At 42.5% G+C, this 19,734-nt stretch overlaps 1 protein-coding gene across 3 annotated transcripts in view; it reads left to right on the top strand.

Moving 5' to 3' along the window:
• Positions 1–19,734, top strand: part of GLI3 (GLI family zinc finger 3) — a 687,322-nt gene that overhangs the window by 168,481 nt on the left and 499,107 nt on the right. For all 3 annotated transcript variants that reach the window (XM_029589537.1, XM_029589535.1, XM_029589536.1), the window contains exon 3: positions 15,374–15,616. In XM_029589537.1, the coding sequence (XP_029445397.1) occupies positions 15,374–15,616 (243 nt within the window). The remainder of the gene's footprint in view (positions 1–15,373; positions 15,617–19,734) is intronic.

Genomic DNA, 19,734 nt, shown 5'->3' with positions numbered 1-19,734 from the left:
CTGAGGTTTTTTTTTTTTTAATTCTTTATTTTCAAAACATTTTTGATCATATACCTAAGAATAACTTGTATAGAAAAAACTGATGTTTACAATTCATACAGCAAAATATAAAGAAAAACATAGGATAACTATCCATCATTAATAATTATGTAAACATCATTAAATAAAAGAATATTGGGGAGGCGGAACTATAAGCGTGATATTTAAGGAAAATATCATTAAAGTAACTCATGTACACCAAGTGAAGTCATTACCTAAATTACTAAATAGCCGAGGCTTGAGGGGATGCCTCTTGGGAATGGGCATCTATGAATGCCCTAAGTTGTGCGGGCTCAAAAAAGTTATAATTAACACCAGAATGCTTCACACAGCATTTACATGGATATTTAAGAGTAAACAAGGCACCCATTTGAAGGACTGACGAACGCATATTAGGAAAATCCATGCATCTAGTTTGGGTCGTTTTTACATCAGGATATATCCAAATTGGATAGCCATATACATTACTTTGCCTGTTTCTAAAAAATAATTTCAAGACAATTACGATCCGATAGAAAGGCGAAATATATAAGTAAAGGTTTCCTTTCAATTATCTCAGTGTCCTTAGTAATTTCTAATATATTTGATAAATCAATTGAAGGTAATTGATTCCCTGCACTTTCTAGTCCTTCAGTTTGGGTCCGCTGTTGCAGGTAAAAAGCCTTAGTGATTACAGGTAAAGCAATCTCTGGGATTTGGAGCATTTGCTTCATATAATTTCGAAACAGTTCTAAAGGAGAGAGCATAGGAACAACAGGAAAATTCAGGACTCTTAAATTATGGGCCCTGAAAGCATTTTCAACTTTTTCTAATCTTCTGTTGGTAATATTATCGGAGGTTATCAGTTTTTGCTGAACATTTTCAACCAAGGATATTTTTTTGTCCACATCTTCTACTTTTTTCCCATAATTTGAGATAAGGTTATTATTTGCAATGGTTTGATTCCTTGTTTCTATAGTTACTGCAGAAAGAGTATTAATGGATGTATCAATTGACTTCAAAATTGCCCAGATGCCCTTTAAATTATATTTTCTCCAGGGTAGATATCATGAAGCCCACCATTAAGGCTTTCATATAGCCAGCTCCCGCTTCCTCCTTAGCGCTTACAATCTTGCCTTTACCTTCTGATGTTGATGGCTTCTCCTTCCTCCTAGCTCCAAATGAGGACTCCGGAGTCAAAGTTCCCATAGCTCTTTCTGGGCTTGAACCAGCTGCTCCTCTAAGCCCACGGGTCTCTCGTCGGCTCTCCTCCCAGTCTGCAGTTCCTTCTTCACTTAGGTCTATCACTGAAGGCTCCTTACTGCTTCTGGGGTTCCAAGAGGTAATGCGATGTTTCCCGGGTGAGCTGGCCTTCTCGGCTCTCCGGGGCTTAAGGTGGTATCGCAGGTCAGGGGAGACTATGTGCGCTCCAGCACTGCACTCCCAGCGACCTAGCCTTCCGGTGAAGATGTAATGGGTCCCGGAAAAAAACCCTTCAATTCAAGGCTGTCGGGGGTCCAGGAAAGGCGAGTCTTCTTTCGCCTCCCTAAGCCTCTCCTTTCTTTTTGTATGAGGCATTTTGCTTAGGAAAAGAGTAACAGGTAAGAGCCTCTCTCTCCAGGCGTTCTCTCCAGAATTCACTTGGTGGCCATCTTGCCTCCCATTTGGGATGAGTTTTTTTTATCAGTCTGCATGTTCACCAAGCGCCCTTTCTGGTAGGGGTGAGAATCCAAGTCTTCCTGGAGGAGTGGCACAAGATAACCAAAGACCGCTGGGCGTGGAATCTGGATACCATGTGCATTTCTCCCAGCTGTCATCTCTTCTTCATTGTTCAGCCCTCCATCTGGATCCATTTCACTTGATAGAGCTCTATCTGGAAGTGGATTCACTTTTTCAGCAGGGTGCAATATAGCCAGTCCCTGCACTCCAAGAGGGATACTGATTCTACTTCTGGTACTTCCTTATCCCCCCCAAAACATCTGGGGGACTGAAACATTCTGAATCTGAGAAAGCTGAACAAGTATCTACTCGGAGAGAAATTCAAAATGAATTCCTTCAAGATGATTCTTCCCTACATACAGAAAGAGGAATGGATGTACAGCCATGATCAGAAATATGCATATGCCACATTCTAGCATTATCTTCACTTCAAGATAGACTTTTCCCATTATCAATACAAAGCACTCCACTTAGGACTGTCAGCATCTCTGAGACTGTTCACCAAATGCCTGGCTTAGAAGCAGCACACAGTGCCAGGGAATCAGTCTTCCATACCTGGACAATTGGCTAGTCATGGCCAATTCCCAAAAAGGCACATTAGTCTCTCTGCAAAAATTGTTTCAGTTTCTACAGAAGTTGGGATTTTTGGTGAATTTTGAGAAGCTGAATCTCGTATCAACCCAGAACATAGTTTATTGAGGCATGGATAGATTCACTACAGGAGAGAACTTTTCTTCTGTCAGAAAGGGCAATCATTCTGAGATTACTTATCTACAAAGAATTGAACTCACAGCATTCGACAACCAGAGAAGTTGTGGTTGTTTTAGATCATACGGGGCATCCATTCATGTAGTTCCGCTTAGCTGCATCCATATCCATTATATGCAGTGGGATCTATGCTGTCCACAGGACCAGTTAGCTCAACACTTGATAATCAAAAAACAAATTTCAAGGGACATGAAACAGGAATTATGCTTGTGGCTAAACCATTGTGTTCTTCAAGAAAGAGCTTGACTTTGCAAGCTCAAGTCACTTTAGTGAGAGATGCCACCACAAAAGGTTGGGTTGCCAACTGGACCTTTTCAACCCAAGAGACTTCGTCTCTTGGAGAAAGATATTTTCTGATCAACCTGCTTTCTCACATCTTCTGCAGGGGAAGAGCATGCTAATCCAAACCAATAACAAAGTGACCATGTTTTCTGTGAACAAACAGGGAGGCACAGGGTCATGGACTCTGCCAAAAAGTAATGATATGAAAATGGGCAAATGAACATCAAGCTGTTCTGCAAGCCACCTATCTTCCAGGGACCTCCAACATGCTAGCAGGTTGTCTCAGCAGAATTGTCCATCTGCACAAGTGGTCTCTGCAACAATCAACAGCTGACACATTATTCAACTTATAGAGTCTTCCAATGATCGATCTGTTCATGCCAGAACAGAACAGAAAGCTGGAGAAATTTTGCTCCATTCTAACCAGGAAACTCAGGTGAGCACAGGATACTTTCCTGTTCAATTGGAATACAGATCTCATATATGCTTTTCTACCAATTCCAGTGATAGCCAAAAAAGTTCAAAAAGTGCTAAAGGATTCAGCTCGACTGATCCTCATAGCTCCAGCATGGCCCAAGCAGATTCTGTTTTCATATCTTGTACAACTTTCCAGCACTCTTCCAGTTTATCTAGGGATAGACCCAACCTAATTAACTCAATAAGAAGGAAGTAGTCCAAGTGCCTATAATTAAAAACTCATCTGAGCTAAAAGATTTCAATGTATCCCTGTCAACTGAAAAGCAGAATGTAAATACAAACAAAATCTCACTTTAAAATGTTTCTCTAATGCCAGAAGTCTAAGAAGTAAGATGGGAGAATTAGAGGGGTAGATTTTTAAAAAAAGCGCGATCGCGTACTTTTGTTCGCGCAGCAGGCGCAAACAAAAGTACGCAGGATTTTATAAGATATGCGCATAGCCGCGCGTATCTTATAAAATCCTGGATCGGCGCGCACAAGGCTGCCGATTTTGTGCAGCCTGCGCGCGCTGAGCCGCACAGCCTGCCTCCGTTCCCCCGAGGTCGCTCCGAAATCGGAGCGGCCTCGGAGGGAACTTTCTTTCACCCTCCCCTCACCTTCCCCTCCCTTCCCCTACCTAACCCACCCCCTGGCCCTATCTAAACCCCCCCCCTTACCTTTGTCCGTAGATTTACGCCTGTGAGAAGCAGATGTAAATCTACGCGCGCCAGCGAACTGCTGGCGCGCCATCATCCGACCCGGGGGCTGGTCCAGAGGCCTCGACCACGCCCCCGGGCCAGTGCCACGCCCCTGGTCCCGCCCCCGAAACGCCGCGTCCTGCCCCGAAACGCCGCGTTGTTCGTCCCCGCCCCCGACATGCCCCCAACACGCCCCCTTCAAAATACCACGGGACTTACACGCGTCCCGGGGCTCTGCACGCGCCGGCGGCCTATGCAAAATAGGCGCGCGAGGGCCCTGCTCGCGTAAATCCGGGCGGATTTATGTGAGCAGGGCTTTTAAAATCCGCCCGAGAGTGTATAGCAGTGAATGACTTAATTGGCATCTCAGAGACATGGTGGAAAGAGGATAACCATACCGGAGTACAAATTATATCGCAATGACAGTGAGCAGTATCTTGGTGGCGGGGTGGCGCTTTATGACTAGAGACTAACAGGATAAAGATCCTGCATGAAACAAAATGTACAATCGAATCTTTATGGTTAGCAATCCCTTGTGTGCTGGGGAAGAGAATAGTGATAGTATACTACCGTCCACCTGGCCAAAATGGCAAGACGGACAGTGAAATGCTAAGAAAAATTAGGGAAGCTAACCAAACTGGTAGTGCAGTAATAATGGGAGATTGCAATTACCCCAATATTGACTGGGTAAGTGAAACATCAGGGCATGCTAGAGAGATAAAGTTCCTGGATGCAATAAAAGACAGTTTTATGGAGCAATTGGTTCAGTAGCCAACGAGAGAGCAATTTTAGATCTAATTCTCAGTATAGCACAGGATTTGGTGAGAGAGGTAATGGTGGTGTGGCCGCTTGGCAATAGTGATCATAATATGATCAAATATGAATTAATGACTGAAAGAAGAACAGTAAGTAAATCCATGACTCTAGCACTAAACTTTCAAAAGGGAATCTTTGACAAAATTAGAAAAATATTAGAAAAAAACTGAAAGGTACAGAACAAAGGTAAAAAGTGTGCAACAGGCATGGACATTGTTAAAAAAAAAAAAAAAAAAATCATCCTAGAAACACAGACCAGATGTATTCCGTGCATTAAGAAAGGTGGAAGGAAGGCAAAACGATTATCAGCAAGGTTAAAAGGTGAGGTGAAAAGGCTATTTTAGCTAAAAGATCTTCATTCAAAAACTGGAAGAAGGATCCATTGGAAGAAAATAGGATAAAGCATAAGCACTGGCAAGTTAAATGTAAGACACTGATAAGACAGTCTAAGAGAACATTTGAAAAGAAGTTGGCCATAGAGGTAAAACCTCACAATAAAAACTTTTTAAAATATATCCAAAGTAGAAAGCCTGCAAGGGAGTCAGTTGGACCATTGTATGACCAAGGGGTTAAAGTGGCACTTAAAGGCCATCATGGAAATATGAAACAATTTCTTTGCTTCAGTGTTTACTGAAGAAGATATTGGAGAGAGATACCCTTTCCGAAGAAGGTTTCATGGATGATGATTCAGATCAACTGAATGAAATCACGGTGAACCTAGAAGATGTGGTAAGCCTGATTGACAAACTGAAGAGTAGTAAATCACCTGGACCGGATGGTATACACCCCAGGGTTCTGAAGGAACTCAAAAATGAGATTTCAGACCTGTTAGTAAAATTTTTTAACCTATCAATAAAATCATCCGATGTACCTGAAGATTGGAAGATGGCCAATGTAACCCCTATATTTAAAAAGGGGTCCAGGATTGATCCGGGAAACTGTAGACTGGCGAGCCTGACTCCAGTGCCGGGAAAAATCGAGGAAACTGTTATAAAGAATAAAATCACAAAACATTTCGAATGACATGGTTTCATGGGACACAGCCAGCATGGATTTACCCAAGGGGAAGTCTTGCCTCAAAGGTTAACCGGTAGATGTGGTGTATTTGGATTTTCAGAAGGTGTTCGACAAAGTCCCTCATGAGAGGCTTCTAAGAAAAATAAAAAGTCATGGGATAGGTGGCGATGTCCTTTTTCAGATTGCAAGTTGGTTAAAAGACCGGAAACAGAGTGTAGGATTAAATGGTCAGTTTTCACAGTAGAAAAAGGTAAACAGTGGAGTGCCTCCGCGATCTGTACTTGGACCAGTGCTTTTCAATATTTTTACAAATGATATGGAAAGGGGTACAATGAGTGAAGTGATCAAATTTGTGAATGACACAAAATTATGCAGAGTAGTTAAATCTCAAGCAGATTGTGATGAATTGCAGGAGATCTTGCGGGACTGGAAGACTGGACTTCCAAATGGCAGATGAAATCTAACGTGGACAAGTGCAAAGTGATGCATATCAGGAAAAATAACCCTTGCTGTAGTTATACAATGTTAGGTTCTATCTTAGGAGTTACCACCCAGGAAAGAGATCTAGGTGTCATAGTGGATAATGCATCAAAATTGTCGGCCCAGTGTGCTGTGGCAATCAAAAAAGGAAACAGAATGTTAGGAATTATTAAGAAGGGAATGCAAAATAAAATAGAGGATGTTATAATGCCTCTGTATCGCTCCATGGTGAGACCGCACCTTGAATACTCTGTGCAGTTCTGTCACCGCAACTCAGAAAGGATATAGCTGCACTGGAGAAAGTGCAGTGAAGGGCGATCAAAATGATAAGGTACATGGAACGGCTGCCCTATGATGAAAGGTTAAAGAAGTTAGGGCTGTTCAGTTTGGAGAAGAAATAACTGGGGGGGGGGGGGGGGGGGGGCGGGAGGGGGTGAATATGATAGAAGTCTACAAAATCATGAAAGGACATGAACAAGTTAATTTAAATCGGTTATTTACTCTCTCAGATAATAGAAGGACCAGGGGGGCACTCCATGAAGTTAGCAAGTAGCTCATTTAATACAAATCAAAGAAAATTATTTTTCACTCAGCGCATAGTTAAGCTCTAGAATTCATTGCCAGAGGATGTGGTTACAGCAATTAGGTAACTGGGTTTGAAAAAGGTTTGGATGAGTTCCTAGAGGATAAATCCATAAACTGCTATGACGGTAATTAATATGCACAACTGCTAAGAAAATGTATAATGTCATATTGTTTTTCTGTTACACAACTGCTAAGAAAAATGTATACTTTTGTAAACCATTATGATGGCTCTACCGAATGACAGTATACAAAACTCAACAAAGAAAGAAAGAAATAAACAAACAAATAAATAAATAAATAAATGCAATAGTAGCTTGTGATCTGTCTAATGTTTGGGTACTTGCTAGGTACTTGTGACTTGGATTGGCCACTGTTGGAAACAGGATAATGGGCTTGATGGACTCTTGGTTTGACCCAGTATGGCATATCTTATGTACTTATCCAAATCTCCTAGCCCTCATCCTGAGGGCTTGGATATTGACCACTCAATAATTACAGATCACTCTTTACCCAGAGAGACTGAGGACATAATAGTGTAAATAGTGGGCAACATATGCTTTCAGTGGGCGTCCATGGGGAGGGACCCTTAATTTAATATTTATTTTCAGAACCAGGATAAAGGTTGTGGGGCCAACATGTAGATTCCGGAAGATTAGAGGGTGGGGGGTGCATCGCCCAACAGGACCTTATCTGAAATTTGGGGGGGAAGGGAAAGAATGCGGTTGGAGGCCTGTTTATATATATATTTTTTAAATCAATAGAGCTATGTAACTGGATATCTTTGAAGGTATCCAGTTAGCTGGCCACAAAAGGCCAGAGAAGTTTAGACCTACTTGAAGCAGATCTAAAGTTATCTGGCTAACTTAGCCGATTATAGTTTAAAATTGACTAAGTTAGCCAGATAATTAAACTGCTCCCCGAAATACCTCTGGAATGCCTTTTTTTTATCCAGCTAGATTATAGACACATAATGACTTATACGGCTAAAATCTAGTAGGCATGTGCAATCTTTTCATTCGTTTCATTATTTATGTGCATAACTTGTTGACTTTATAGTACACATGTAAAAAAGGATAGTGTGCACATTACTCAGATTATTAATAGTACATGCATACTATCCGTTATGCGTATACTATAAAGTCCATGATTTATGCACATAAATAACAAAATGAATGAAACTATTTCATATGTCTAAAATCTAGCTGGATAAGTGGCTCTACATTTAAAAGCCTGTTATTTAGACAGATAATTTGTGAGTTATCTGTCTAAATGGCATTGAATATTGAACTAGTCATACAATGAGGTAACCTGTACTAGCAGTTACAAATCAAAACAACCATAGCGCAATTGCATCAGGGTTCCAAGAAAACATGAGGGTAACCTGCATGGCACAGCAGATATAGCCCTAAACAGCAATGGCATGATTGCATAAGGGTAACAAAGAAACAGCAACAGTTACAACCCTACACAGCAGCTATACAATTGCATCAGGGATCCATGAAAGGATGGAGAAGCCAGAATTGTGACGGACTTGGCCAGTACTGTGACGGACTTAGCCATGTTTGGGATAGATATGAGAGGGTAGAGATCGAGTGGAAGACCAGAAGGGGTCTTTAGAGAATTTTATATGAACAACTGGATGGGCCATTTTGTTTTTTATCTTGTCATTTACTTTCTGTGTTGACAAGCAGTGCTTAATTAGCCATGATGTGTGGGTGACATCACCTTACAGTACCGAATGGACCTATCTCTCCTAGCCCAGTAGAAGTTTTATTGAGTATGCAAAGTACTTCCTGTGAACGAGTTGCACCTCGTGAGACCCTCAGTCTTATTTTGTCCAAGCTACTTATTTTAATTTTGTATTTTTGTTTGTCTTGTTGCAGAGAGATTTTGTTCTTGTTTCATTGCCTTGGCAGCCCCGCAACAGCACTTTTGGGTGCTACCAAAAAAAGGGAAAACTGTCTAGAATATAGTTGTGATGTTCTGAGAGAGGCCCAAGAAGAAGGCAGCCATTAGCAGCTTCAGGTACTACTTTTGTGGGCACCAGATGTCTATCACGGATGCCCAAAAGTTTGTTACAAGTGCTTGAGCCCTGACCATGATATGGCTAATAGCTATAACTGTGGTTGTAAATCCCCCAGGGTTCAACAGAATTGGGCCTAGAAAATGTGAGATGAGTCCAGACATTGGATCCTTCCTGGAGTGGGACCTCCTCTGGCTCACGCCATGCTGAGTCAAGCAAGGGTTCTTTGTATTGCCACTCTGTAGCTGTGGCTTCCCCCTGTGGTTCTAGGTTCCCAATCAGCCTCAGGTTTGGGGTTGAGCAAGGTGCAGAAGCACCCAGCACCAGAAGAGGTGTGGAAGAAATACCTAATCGGGCCCCTCACTTGGGTGGAGCCTGTTGGAGCCCAAGTAAATGAAGTGGCATGGCCCCCACAATTATGAGGCCATCAGCAGTGCCTAAGACTACTGAAGCCATGTCAGTACAGGTGCTTTTTTCCTTCATGGCATGAAAAGTCCCCTTGACACGGACACATCTATTTTATCCAGATCTTAAACCTTCCAGGACATTGTCGATATGGAGCACACATTCTAAGGTGCTGCTGGCATGGGTCTTGAGATGCTGGTACCAATTCCTTCCATGTTACCATTGATGTTGATGAGAGAGTTATTGGATCAGAATGCTCCAGCGATCTTAGCATGGTCCCCAATCATGTTGGTGCAGTGCGCTTCAGGGCCTGATCTTTCAGTAGAACCAAGTACATCAGTTCTTTTACAGCAAAGTGAGGAAGAGCCTTATATGGGTTTCTGAAGAGGATGTCTCTTTTTCAACTCCAGCCCAGAGAGCACAACAGCCAGTGGAATGGCTTACTGAGTTGATGAAGAATTTCTTTACCTCTTCGACTTCTGAAGATAGGAGAGAAGCCTTGGAATCTCTCCAGTCCAAAATGAGGGATTTCTGTAAACTGGACCCCTGCCTCATTCCATGCCAGTATGTGGCCCCTCACAATTGTTACTGGCCATAGGAGTCAGCCCTCAATATCTGGGCAAGCTTTCTTTGATTGGGGAGTCCACCCTGAATCAGAAGATGGGAAGCAGCTTCAGTTAGGTCTGTTTTCTGCCTGGGCACGTATCCTCTGGGACAACGGAGGTCTTTGCCTCGGTTGCCATCATTTTCATTGATGTCATGGGTCAGTGTTTGCTGCTATTTGAGGACGTTCAACAGGGCTTCTGTCAGATTTCTTACCTGACATGCCACAACACTCTTCCCTTCCCAAGGAGTTGTGCTTCTCCAGATTTCTGGATAAATTAGCAAATATTCTGTGTATCAACATCAGAAAGGAGGTGGATCTGAGAATGGAGGTTTACAGCCTTCTGCAGATCCTAAGGTCTCCAGTGGTCTTTGCCATGATTTCTGTACACAAGTTATTCCAGGATCTTCATTCCAGAATGTGGCAGAATCCCATTACTTGCCTGCCAGGAGCCAGCCCCTTAATTTAATGTGGTCCTCCATTGTGGTAAAGCCTGCACTTAAGTGAGCCAAGAGAACGTGGGATGTTTCCAGTAGCCCTCCAGGAAAAGACCTGAAACTCCTGGACATCTTTGGAAAGAGAGTCTTCCAGAATTCCATGCTGAGTGCTCGCATAGTGACAAATCAGCTTTACATGGTGCAATATATGCATGAGTTTAAGAAGTTGAAGCCCTTAACAGAATCTCTAGACCCAAAATATGCCATAGTTTGTAAAGCAGTGGAGCAGAGAAGTGTGAGAGGCACCTAATCTACTCTGTCTATGAAGTGTTTGACTCCATGGCTAGATCTTCAGCAGTAGCCATTGGGGCTCACAGGCTGAATTGGTTAAGAGCCAGTGGTCTGTGAGAAGATATACATTATCAGCTTACAGTTATCACTGGTATGGGAGACAACTTATTTGGAGACAAAGTCAGAGACTGTAGCTACTGTTCAGTCTCTGTCAGCGGGAGGGAGCGATCTACCTCCCCTTTCCAGATGCCAGTATTTCTCTTATAGATGAGTGATCTTCCAGTTACTCATCTTATCAGCGTTATTGAACCCCACCCCCCTCTGTCGTACAAAAGGAACCGTTTCCTGCTAAAGAGCATCAAAGAGAGAGATGTCAACCAAAAGCCCTGCAGCAGCCACAGGTGAAGCCTAGGCCTCGTTTTTGATAGCTCAGGCTTGACTCCTTGCCAACTCTAGTTGGGGGGCATTGAGGTTCCACTCCTTCCTTGCAGAATGGATCAAAATCACCAGGGAGCATTGGGTCCTGAAAATCATGGAGTGCGGCTACTTCTTACAGTTCTCCCATTTTTTTATCCTCAGCCTGACAGTCTTCAGTTTCCAATCTAGACCTGTCTCAGTCGGCCTCACTCCAGTTAGAATTGGACGCACTCCTTCAGCAAAAGGCAATATAGCTGGTTCTGCCCCAGTAGTGTGGCCAGGGATTTTAGTCATGCTATTTCTTCATACCCAAGAAGACCAAGGAGCTGAGACTTATGCTGGATTTGTGAAGGCTGAACAAACTACTGACCGGGAGAAATTGAAGATGAACTCTCTTCACATGATCCACTATTCATTCAGCCTGGGGACTGGATGTATGCCATGGACCTAAAAAATGCCTATGCTTATATCCTCATTTATCCAAGTCACTGAAAGTATCTCAGGTTCATAGTGGAAGGGAATTATTACTAATTCAGGGTTCTCCCTTTTGGCCTATCTGTAGCCCCGAGGATGTTCACTGAGTTTCTGGTGGTAGTAGCAGTGCACCATTGTCGTCAGAGAGTCTGTGTCTTCCCCTGTCTGGGCGATTCGTTGGTGATGCAACCATCCCAGTAAGGAGTTTTGGAATCCCTCAAGAAAATCATTCCATTTCAGTCTCTGGAGTTCCTGGTCAACTTTGCCAAGTTGAATCTCACTCCTATCCAGAGGATTCAGTTTATAGAGGTGTGGATAGATTTGGTGTGGTAGCGGGCATTTCCCCTGGATGAAAGGACTGTAATGCCAATGGGGCCTGGGTGAAGACCCTCCTGCAACAGGACAAGACTCCAGTGAGATAGGTCTTTGTCATTCTTGCTTACATTGCAGTTGCAGTGCATGTTGTCCTCATGACGCAGGTGAACATGAGAGTTCTTTACTGCGGCCTTTGATGTCAGTGGTACCAATTATGTCGACCTCTATATCGCTGCATCTTGGTAATGACCAGGATGAAAGTATGTCTACAGTGGTAGTTAAAACCATCTGTCCTGGAGGTAGGTCTTCCCTTAAGCACGACAACTCAAGTTACTTTTGCCACTGATGCATCCAGTGAAGATAAGGAACTCATACTAATACCACTCAAACTCAAAGGACAGGGTCCTTAGCGGAGAGTCATCTTTAGATCAGCCTCTCAGAGCTTTGTGCCATCCACTACAGTTCAAGGCTTTTACTTACATACTGATGGGAAAGAGAATCCTGATATAAATAAACAAGCAGGTTGCTTTGTTCTATATAAACAAGTAAGAGGGCAGAAGATCCTTTGTTCTATGTCAGGAGTCTCTCCAGATCTCAATGTCATCTCTGACATGGAGCTTACGTACAGACATCCTACCTTTCAGGTTCTTTAAACACAGTGGTTTGACTCAGCCAACTCCTCCTGCTGCATGAATGGACCTTGGACCAGTGGGTGGCAGATGACCTGTTCATCCTCTGGAGTTGTTCGAAAATTGACTTGTTTGCTATAGAGAGCAACAAGAAAGTCAAACAGTTTTGCTGCATACTTCAAAGCATATGTTATTCAGCTCCTGATGCTTTTCTACTTCTCTGAGATGTCAGTCTTCTTGATGCATATCAGCCAATCCTGTTGATTACAAGGACAATCCAGAAGATAACTCAAAATTGAGCCAATGTGATCCTCATTGCTGCAGTGTTACTGAGACACATATGGTTTCTATACCTCAACCTGTTGTCTGTGCTGCCTCCAATTCAACTAGGGACTTCTCCATCTCTCATTGTGCAGGAAAGAGGCAAATTCCACCATCCGAATCTCTTGCTGTGATGGCATGATTGTAGAACACATGATAGTTTCCTCCCTGTCTTTCTGAGGGAGGTGGAGGACATCTTGATTCCAGCTAAGAAACCTTCAAGTAAAAGTTCTTACAGTTTCAAATGGAAGAGATTTTTATCCAGGTGTCAGGCTGGCTCTCTGGATTCATTTGCCTGTAGCCCAAAGGACTTGCTCCAGTACCTGTTCTCCCTTTCTTCATCAGGACTTAGTATGTCCTCTGTGAAAGTACACCGCAATGCCATTGCAGCGTACATCAGTAGGTAAAGGGAGCTCTAATCTCCATTCATCTATTGTTATCCAAATTCATTGCGGATTTGAGGAATTTCAAGCTTCCTATCTTCAAATCTCAGATACCTTTGGATCTTAATATCATCTTGGCTCAACTTATGAAGCCTCTATTAGAACCTCTGGATTATGCAGCCTCTATTTGAACCTCTGGATTCTACAATATTGAAGTTCTTCATGTGGCAGATGAGGTTTTTGGTAGCCATCATATTTGCTCAGTGGGTCAGTAAATTACAAGCACTGATCCCTTTTTCACCATACCTCAAGTTTTTACCCAACTAGGTGGTCCTGCGTATTCACCCTAATTTTCTTTCAAAATGGCGTCATCTTTTCATATCAATCAAGTTGCTGTTCTCACATCTTTTTTCCATGGCCTTCTGGCCTTAGAAGTGAGAAGGCTCTTCATTCCTTATATTGCAAGAGAGCTTTGGCTTACTACATGAGCAGGTCTCAGCCTCATTGTCAGACTTCTCAGCTGTTTGTATCTTTTGATCTCAATAGATTGGGAGTAGAATTTACCAAGAGAATTCTTGTAGATTGGCTAGCAGACTGTATTGTGCACTGTTATGTGCTGGCTGGCGTACAGATTTCAGACTCTGTCAAGGCTCATTAAGTGAGAACTATGGCGGCTTTAGTGGCTTACCGCAGGGCCACTTTAATTGACATCTGCAAAGTGACTTTGTCCTCTGTGCACATCCCACTGCTGTTTGGACAGTCTCTCAAGAAGTGACAGTAATTTTAGCAAGCAGTTTTGTGCAGCCTGTTCACCTAGAAGCCCACTGTTCACTGGTGGGCTCTGGGTTACTTGTCTGCAAACAGAGTCCTCTGTGCAAATAGCAGGGATGAATTAGCTGTGCTCAGTACCCGCCTGCCTCTCTGGAGAGTCAACTACCTCACTAAAGCTTAAGCTCTGCAAAAAAGACCAAGGGGCTCATGAGGCAGCACACATGCAGAAACCACCATGCATGCTCAGTATCGCTGAGCTAGGGAGATCTAGGTCCGTATGGCACTGTTGGATGACATCAACCACATGTCATGGCTAGAGGCCTCTCCACTGCCGCTAGGCCCAGGGATCACGCCGGCACTTGGCCGACGCGCGCAACCTACGCCTGCCCAGAGGCAGGCGCAACTAACAAAATAAAGGTTAGGGGCGGTTTTAGGTAGGGCTGGGGGGCGAGTTAGGTAGGAGAAGGGAGGGGAAGGTGGGGAGGGGGGGCCGAAGGAAAGTTCCCTCCGAGGCCACCCCAATTTTGGAGCGGCCTCGGAGGGAACGGGGAAAGCCATCGGGGCTCCCCTAGGGCTCGGCGTGTGCAAGGTGCACAAGTGTGCACCCCCTTGCGCGCGCCGACCCCGGATTTCATAACATGCGTGCGGCTGCGCGCGCATGTTATAAAATCAGGCGTACATTTGTGCACGCCGGGTTGAGCGCACAAATGTACGCCCGTGCATACATCTTAAAATCCAGCCCATAGTGTGACTAAAAATGCATTATTTAGCTATTAGTTGCAGATCATTGTATTCATTCAGGAAAGTATTTAGTAAAATTATGAGTAAACTCTTTTTAAGGTCATCATTAGCTATGATTATTTTAGAAATATATTCTAAGTGTGCATCCTTCCTGAGCGATAATAACATGAAATAAATTCTCACCTATGTTTGAAAAATATATATTGTGATTTTTCTGGTTAAGGCTTATGGATCTTGCTATAGCTATTGTTAAATATACTATCCATAAGATAGTGCCCTGCATTTATTTTAAAATAAAGGTTATACCAGCAGATACAATGCAGTGGGTGGCTAGGTTTGATTTAGTTTCAGCTAGAAGGGTTGATATTCTATACCTTGTGACAAATTGTTCCTTTTGCAGTTAGACAGCCAAAACTTCAAACCTTATCATCCTAGAGTCAAGAAAACAAGCAAGTTGTTGTCCATTCAGTAACGATTAATAGCCTCATCAGTAAATGCATCAGTGAATAGGTGATGATGATCTACTGCTCTACTGACACTTGGTCTGAATGGTCTAGTTTTTCAACTGCTATCCCTGAACATTTTTCATAATCACACAAACACATACACACACACACATGCATTCACAGACTTTTCAGATGTGAAGCTGGAAAAGAAGAAGGAGGAAGAAAATAATCCTATTTTTTAAAACTCAAATAAAATGGTGTTCTTTTTTTCTTCCAGAGGATGAACGTCCTGGACAGACCTATCACAGAGAGAGAAGAAACGCAATCACAATGCAGCCACAGGGTGGGCAAGGCCTCAGTAAAATCAGTGAAGAGCCTTCAACGTCTAGTGAGGAGAGGGCCTCATTAATCAAGAAGGAGATCCATGGATCTATATCACATCTCCCTGAGCCCTCTTTACCTTATCGTGGTACTGTTTTTGCGATGGACCCAAGAAATGGTTACATTGATCCTCATTATCGTGAGTATTAGTACGGTTGGCCATGCGTTCAGAAAGCAATTCTTCATAGACTGTTAGCGATATCTCTTGGTAATAGTTTGTCATTTTCAGGACTGCTAGTTTCTTGTTGAATCAGTACAGTGACACTTTTTATATTATTTTCTTTTCCATGGACAAAATTACAGTAGAAAGCAGATGTGCTAAGGCTCAGATTAAAACATCCCAGAGCAAACTGAGCTTCAGCAGTGAGCTCAATCTGTTGAGAGTGTAGGCAAATCCTTCCAGTGCATCTATTTTCTCATGCTTGCTAGGAACACACATGTTAATAACATGTACACAGTGAAACAAAAAAATCTTTTTAAAAGAACACCCCTCAAAACCCTTTGTTGCGGTTATGTTAATTGTCATGCCTAAACTGAGTAGCATGCTGTTTGGAAGCTGGTTTCCAAACCTTACTTTTTTTTGTCCCAAAATTTCTTGAAAAAAATAATGGAACTGTTTAAAGCCTAGAATTCTTAACTCGTGTGAATAAAAAGTAAGAAATTAATTGACACTTAAACACAGATGTGGAATGGATTTCTCTGCAAGCAGAATGTTAGGGACTTGAGAAATTTGTGTGTTTGGGGTGGGCTGGTTGTGGGATGGTGAGGTCTGTTCCTGGTTAAACCAGAATTTACTTAGTTTCATAGTAATGCCTTGTATCTTGAGGTGTCAGGGCTAGCGCCTTTTGATTATAGATTTATCGCCTAGTCAGGACGCAGATTTGCCATTTAACCTTGCCGTCTCCAGTTCCAGATGACATGTCCAAACCCACAAAGAGGGCCAGTCTGTTTGTTTCCACATTATTCACAAACTTTAATGTGTTAGGGTGAAAGGTCATTGGCCAGATGAGTGATTAGTGAAGACAGCTGATTAGTTGAATGGCTTTTGCTAGAGAAACTGCCAGGGATAAAAGCTAATTTTATCCTTTCATTAGTTGACTAGCAGCAAAGGGGAATGTTCACTCATCAGGGTGCAGATCAAAGTGTCTCACAACCTCAACGCTCTCCAAATGCCTTTTATTTTGCTAAAAATGGAGGTTGGATAGGACAATGAATACTTTTTTTTGGTCTGATCAGATCATTAAAAGAAAGTTATGAGGCAGCCCTAGATTATGATGCATGTTTTAAAAGGAAGGAAAGAAGGAGGAAAAACATTAGATGATAATTGATGTGCTCAGTCACATAACACCAGTTAGCTACTGACCTTGGGTATGTTTTGTATGTCAACAAGGATATTTGTTTATCCTGAGAAGATGGGAAAAATGGAATTTAAATTTAAGGCTGGGCAAGCAATTTCGTCCAAGGGTTTGGTTTGTTGCTGTGAAACTCCCATATGTACTACTTTTTTTTTTTACTAGCAAAGTGAAATAAAAATAAGAGATGAAAGGTAAAGTATGCATTCCCGAGGCCTGCTGTGAAAGCACAGCAGTTATGAAAGTGTATTATAATCTTTATAGAGTTGAGCCACAGACGCTGCAGAAACAATCCATGATGCCAAATGCCACTCTTGCCCTTGGACCTGCTGCTTTGCTGTCTAAATGTGGTGCCTCACTGCGGAGACCGTAGTGAATGCTGTTAGCTTTGTGATTTGAACAGATTCTTCATTTAATTATTTTTAGTTTCATAGGTTTCTCTGCTCCTTTGGGCTTGCAGTTCAATTGAAACCAACCCCCTTACCAGTACTGTGGTACCATGAGTCGTCATTTGCAACTACCTGAGGATTTTTCCCATTTTTAAATGTCTACCCCTCCCATCTAGCCTAGCCATCTCAGCGTCCATCCTTGGCTAGGGGGCCACAAATTATGGCTCCTTTCAGAGCCTACTACCACTTCTTTCTGCAGCGCTACTAGATGAATGCAGTGTAATAACACAGCCCCTAGTCTATGTAAATTTCAAGCTAGTCAAGGCACACAGACAAAGACAAACCTCTACCCAGCCAGGGGGTAGAACATAGAATTTTCTGATCCCCAGTCCTAGGGCTGTGGCTGGGGGTGGGTGAGATGAGTTATCCACCTGAGGCGCCAAGCTGTGGGGGGGGGGGGGGGTACGGTAGAACAGAAAAAAAAAAAAGTACGGGTGAGCTGTGCATCGCCTGGCCCCTTTCTGTATATTCCCCCTGCCCTCAGATGTGCTTGTGTACTCCCGGGGCTGATCTATGGCAATCTAGCCAGCCCCAAAATGGAGTCTACCATGGGAGCCCCAGAGGAAGGAGGAGCTCTGACAGCAGCTCTTGCCCGGGGTGCCGTGTTTCTCAATGATGGCCATGCCTATACAAGACACATTATTTATTTCACCATTGGGCCAGTGTGCGTGCACTACAAGTTTGCCCACCATCTTGCAATCCCAGATGTCAATATTATATGATAATTAGCAATCCCTTCCCTTCCCAATCTTCCCTGGGATCTGCCTTCATAGAGTCCTCTCTGCAGTTAATGTGCAAAATACCTGGAAACATTAGGCAGTTCTTCATCAATGTGTGCTCTCCTGGCCCTCTGAGAAACATTTACTTGGTAATAGGAAGAAAGGAGGTTCTATGTAAAATGATTTGAAGCAAAAGATATGATAGAAATATTGTGAATATTGATTGCTGTTGCTGATAGGACACTTTCAAAACTTGTGCAATCCTGGATGCTTTCAAGCAGCCAGAGCATGAATGTATCAGATGGGCATGCTTATTTTACTCTGTTTACTGTTGAAAGCAATTGTAATTTTTCTTAAGTATATTTAAAAAAAAAAAAAAAATCCCTCAAGCTATTGTGTTTGCAGTTACGATATAATCAGTTTGCCCCATTTACGTCCACTCAAAACAGATAATGTATATTATGAAGCAAATGATCAGGTAACATTACTATGCAGAGGACAAAGAGAGACAGTTTGCACTTTTGCCTATCAGTGTAGAACTTTGATAAAGTTAAGTCAATTTATATACACAATATGCACATTCATCATTGGATTGTCTCTAGCATCACATTTTAAGATTGCTGTCCATGTAAAGTGCACCGAGTAATGCTAATTTCTTAGTCCTTTCGGAGCTGTAGGTGAAACCACTAGAAAGGATATGTGTTCTCTTCATTAGCTTCATGCTAGCCTTGTTGAACAGAGGGAGAGAAAATGCAGCTTTAATCTATTGTAGTAGAATATGTAACTTTTAGCGGTAATTTGTTAGTTTTTCTGTGGTTGGAAAATGTAGACTTTTCAAGATGCCTAATTGGTGCTTCTATATATATATCTACTTTGTATTTTTAAAAACATATGGGCTGGCTTCCTGTAAAACAGGAAAAAGGGAAAAAAGTCCTTTTTTTGAAGGACATTTGTATATTTTCATTGCAGAAGAAAACTAGATTTGGATTTGTGTGTGTGTATCAGAGAGACAGAGTACGACTGTGTACAATGTAGTTTTCTTGTGGAGTTATAGTTATCAAATGGGTTTGTGTGTGTGTGTGTGTGTGTGTCTGCGTATGTAATGCTCTTTTGTCGTGGAGCTGTGGTTATCAGGTGTGTGTGTGTGTGTGTGTGTGTGCGCGCAATGCTGTTCTCTTAGGGAGATATGGTAATCATGCAGAGCTAAAATACTTAAGGACTGATGGTAACTATTATTTCAAAATCCACAACATATGTGTGGAATAAAACCATCACTGGGGGGGGGGGGGGGATTTGCTCCCTTGCAGAGAATGGAGAGGGTTGTGGTTTTAGTACAAAAGGAGTAGAGATGCTATGTAGACTTTCAGACTATAGCATTTTAGTTTCACTGAGCCCAATTTACTGATAGTTTTAGTAGTGGAGAATGGCTAGGGGAGGACTCCAGGTTGGGTCCAAATATTCTTCAGTGATATTGATGCGGTAAGGATGGTTAACTGAGGCAATGGAAACTACTTTAAATGTGGTTGGGTATTGCTTGAGGCTCTCAAAAGAGCTGTGTGTGCTGTGGTAGTTTTATTTTGTACAAAGGCATGTTAGTACAATCATTCAGATTATAGTTTCTAATTTAAGTATCATCATGGCTATAATATTGTATTAAAACCCTGGGTTTTTGTAATTAAAGAGGGTAATTTTCAAAAAGCCCACTTAGGATAATGTTTACCTGCAGATGTAAGCCAG

The sequence above is a fragment of the Rhinatrema bivittatum genome, chromosome 2 (assembly GCF_901001135.1).
Source record: "Rhinatrema bivittatum chromosome 2, aRhiBiv1.1, whole genome shotgun sequence".
Lineage (NCBI taxonomy): Eukaryota > Metazoa > Chordata > Amphibia > Gymnophiona > Rhinatrematidae > Rhinatrema > Rhinatrema bivittatum.
This window is presented reverse-complemented; position numbering and strand designations above follow the sequence as displayed.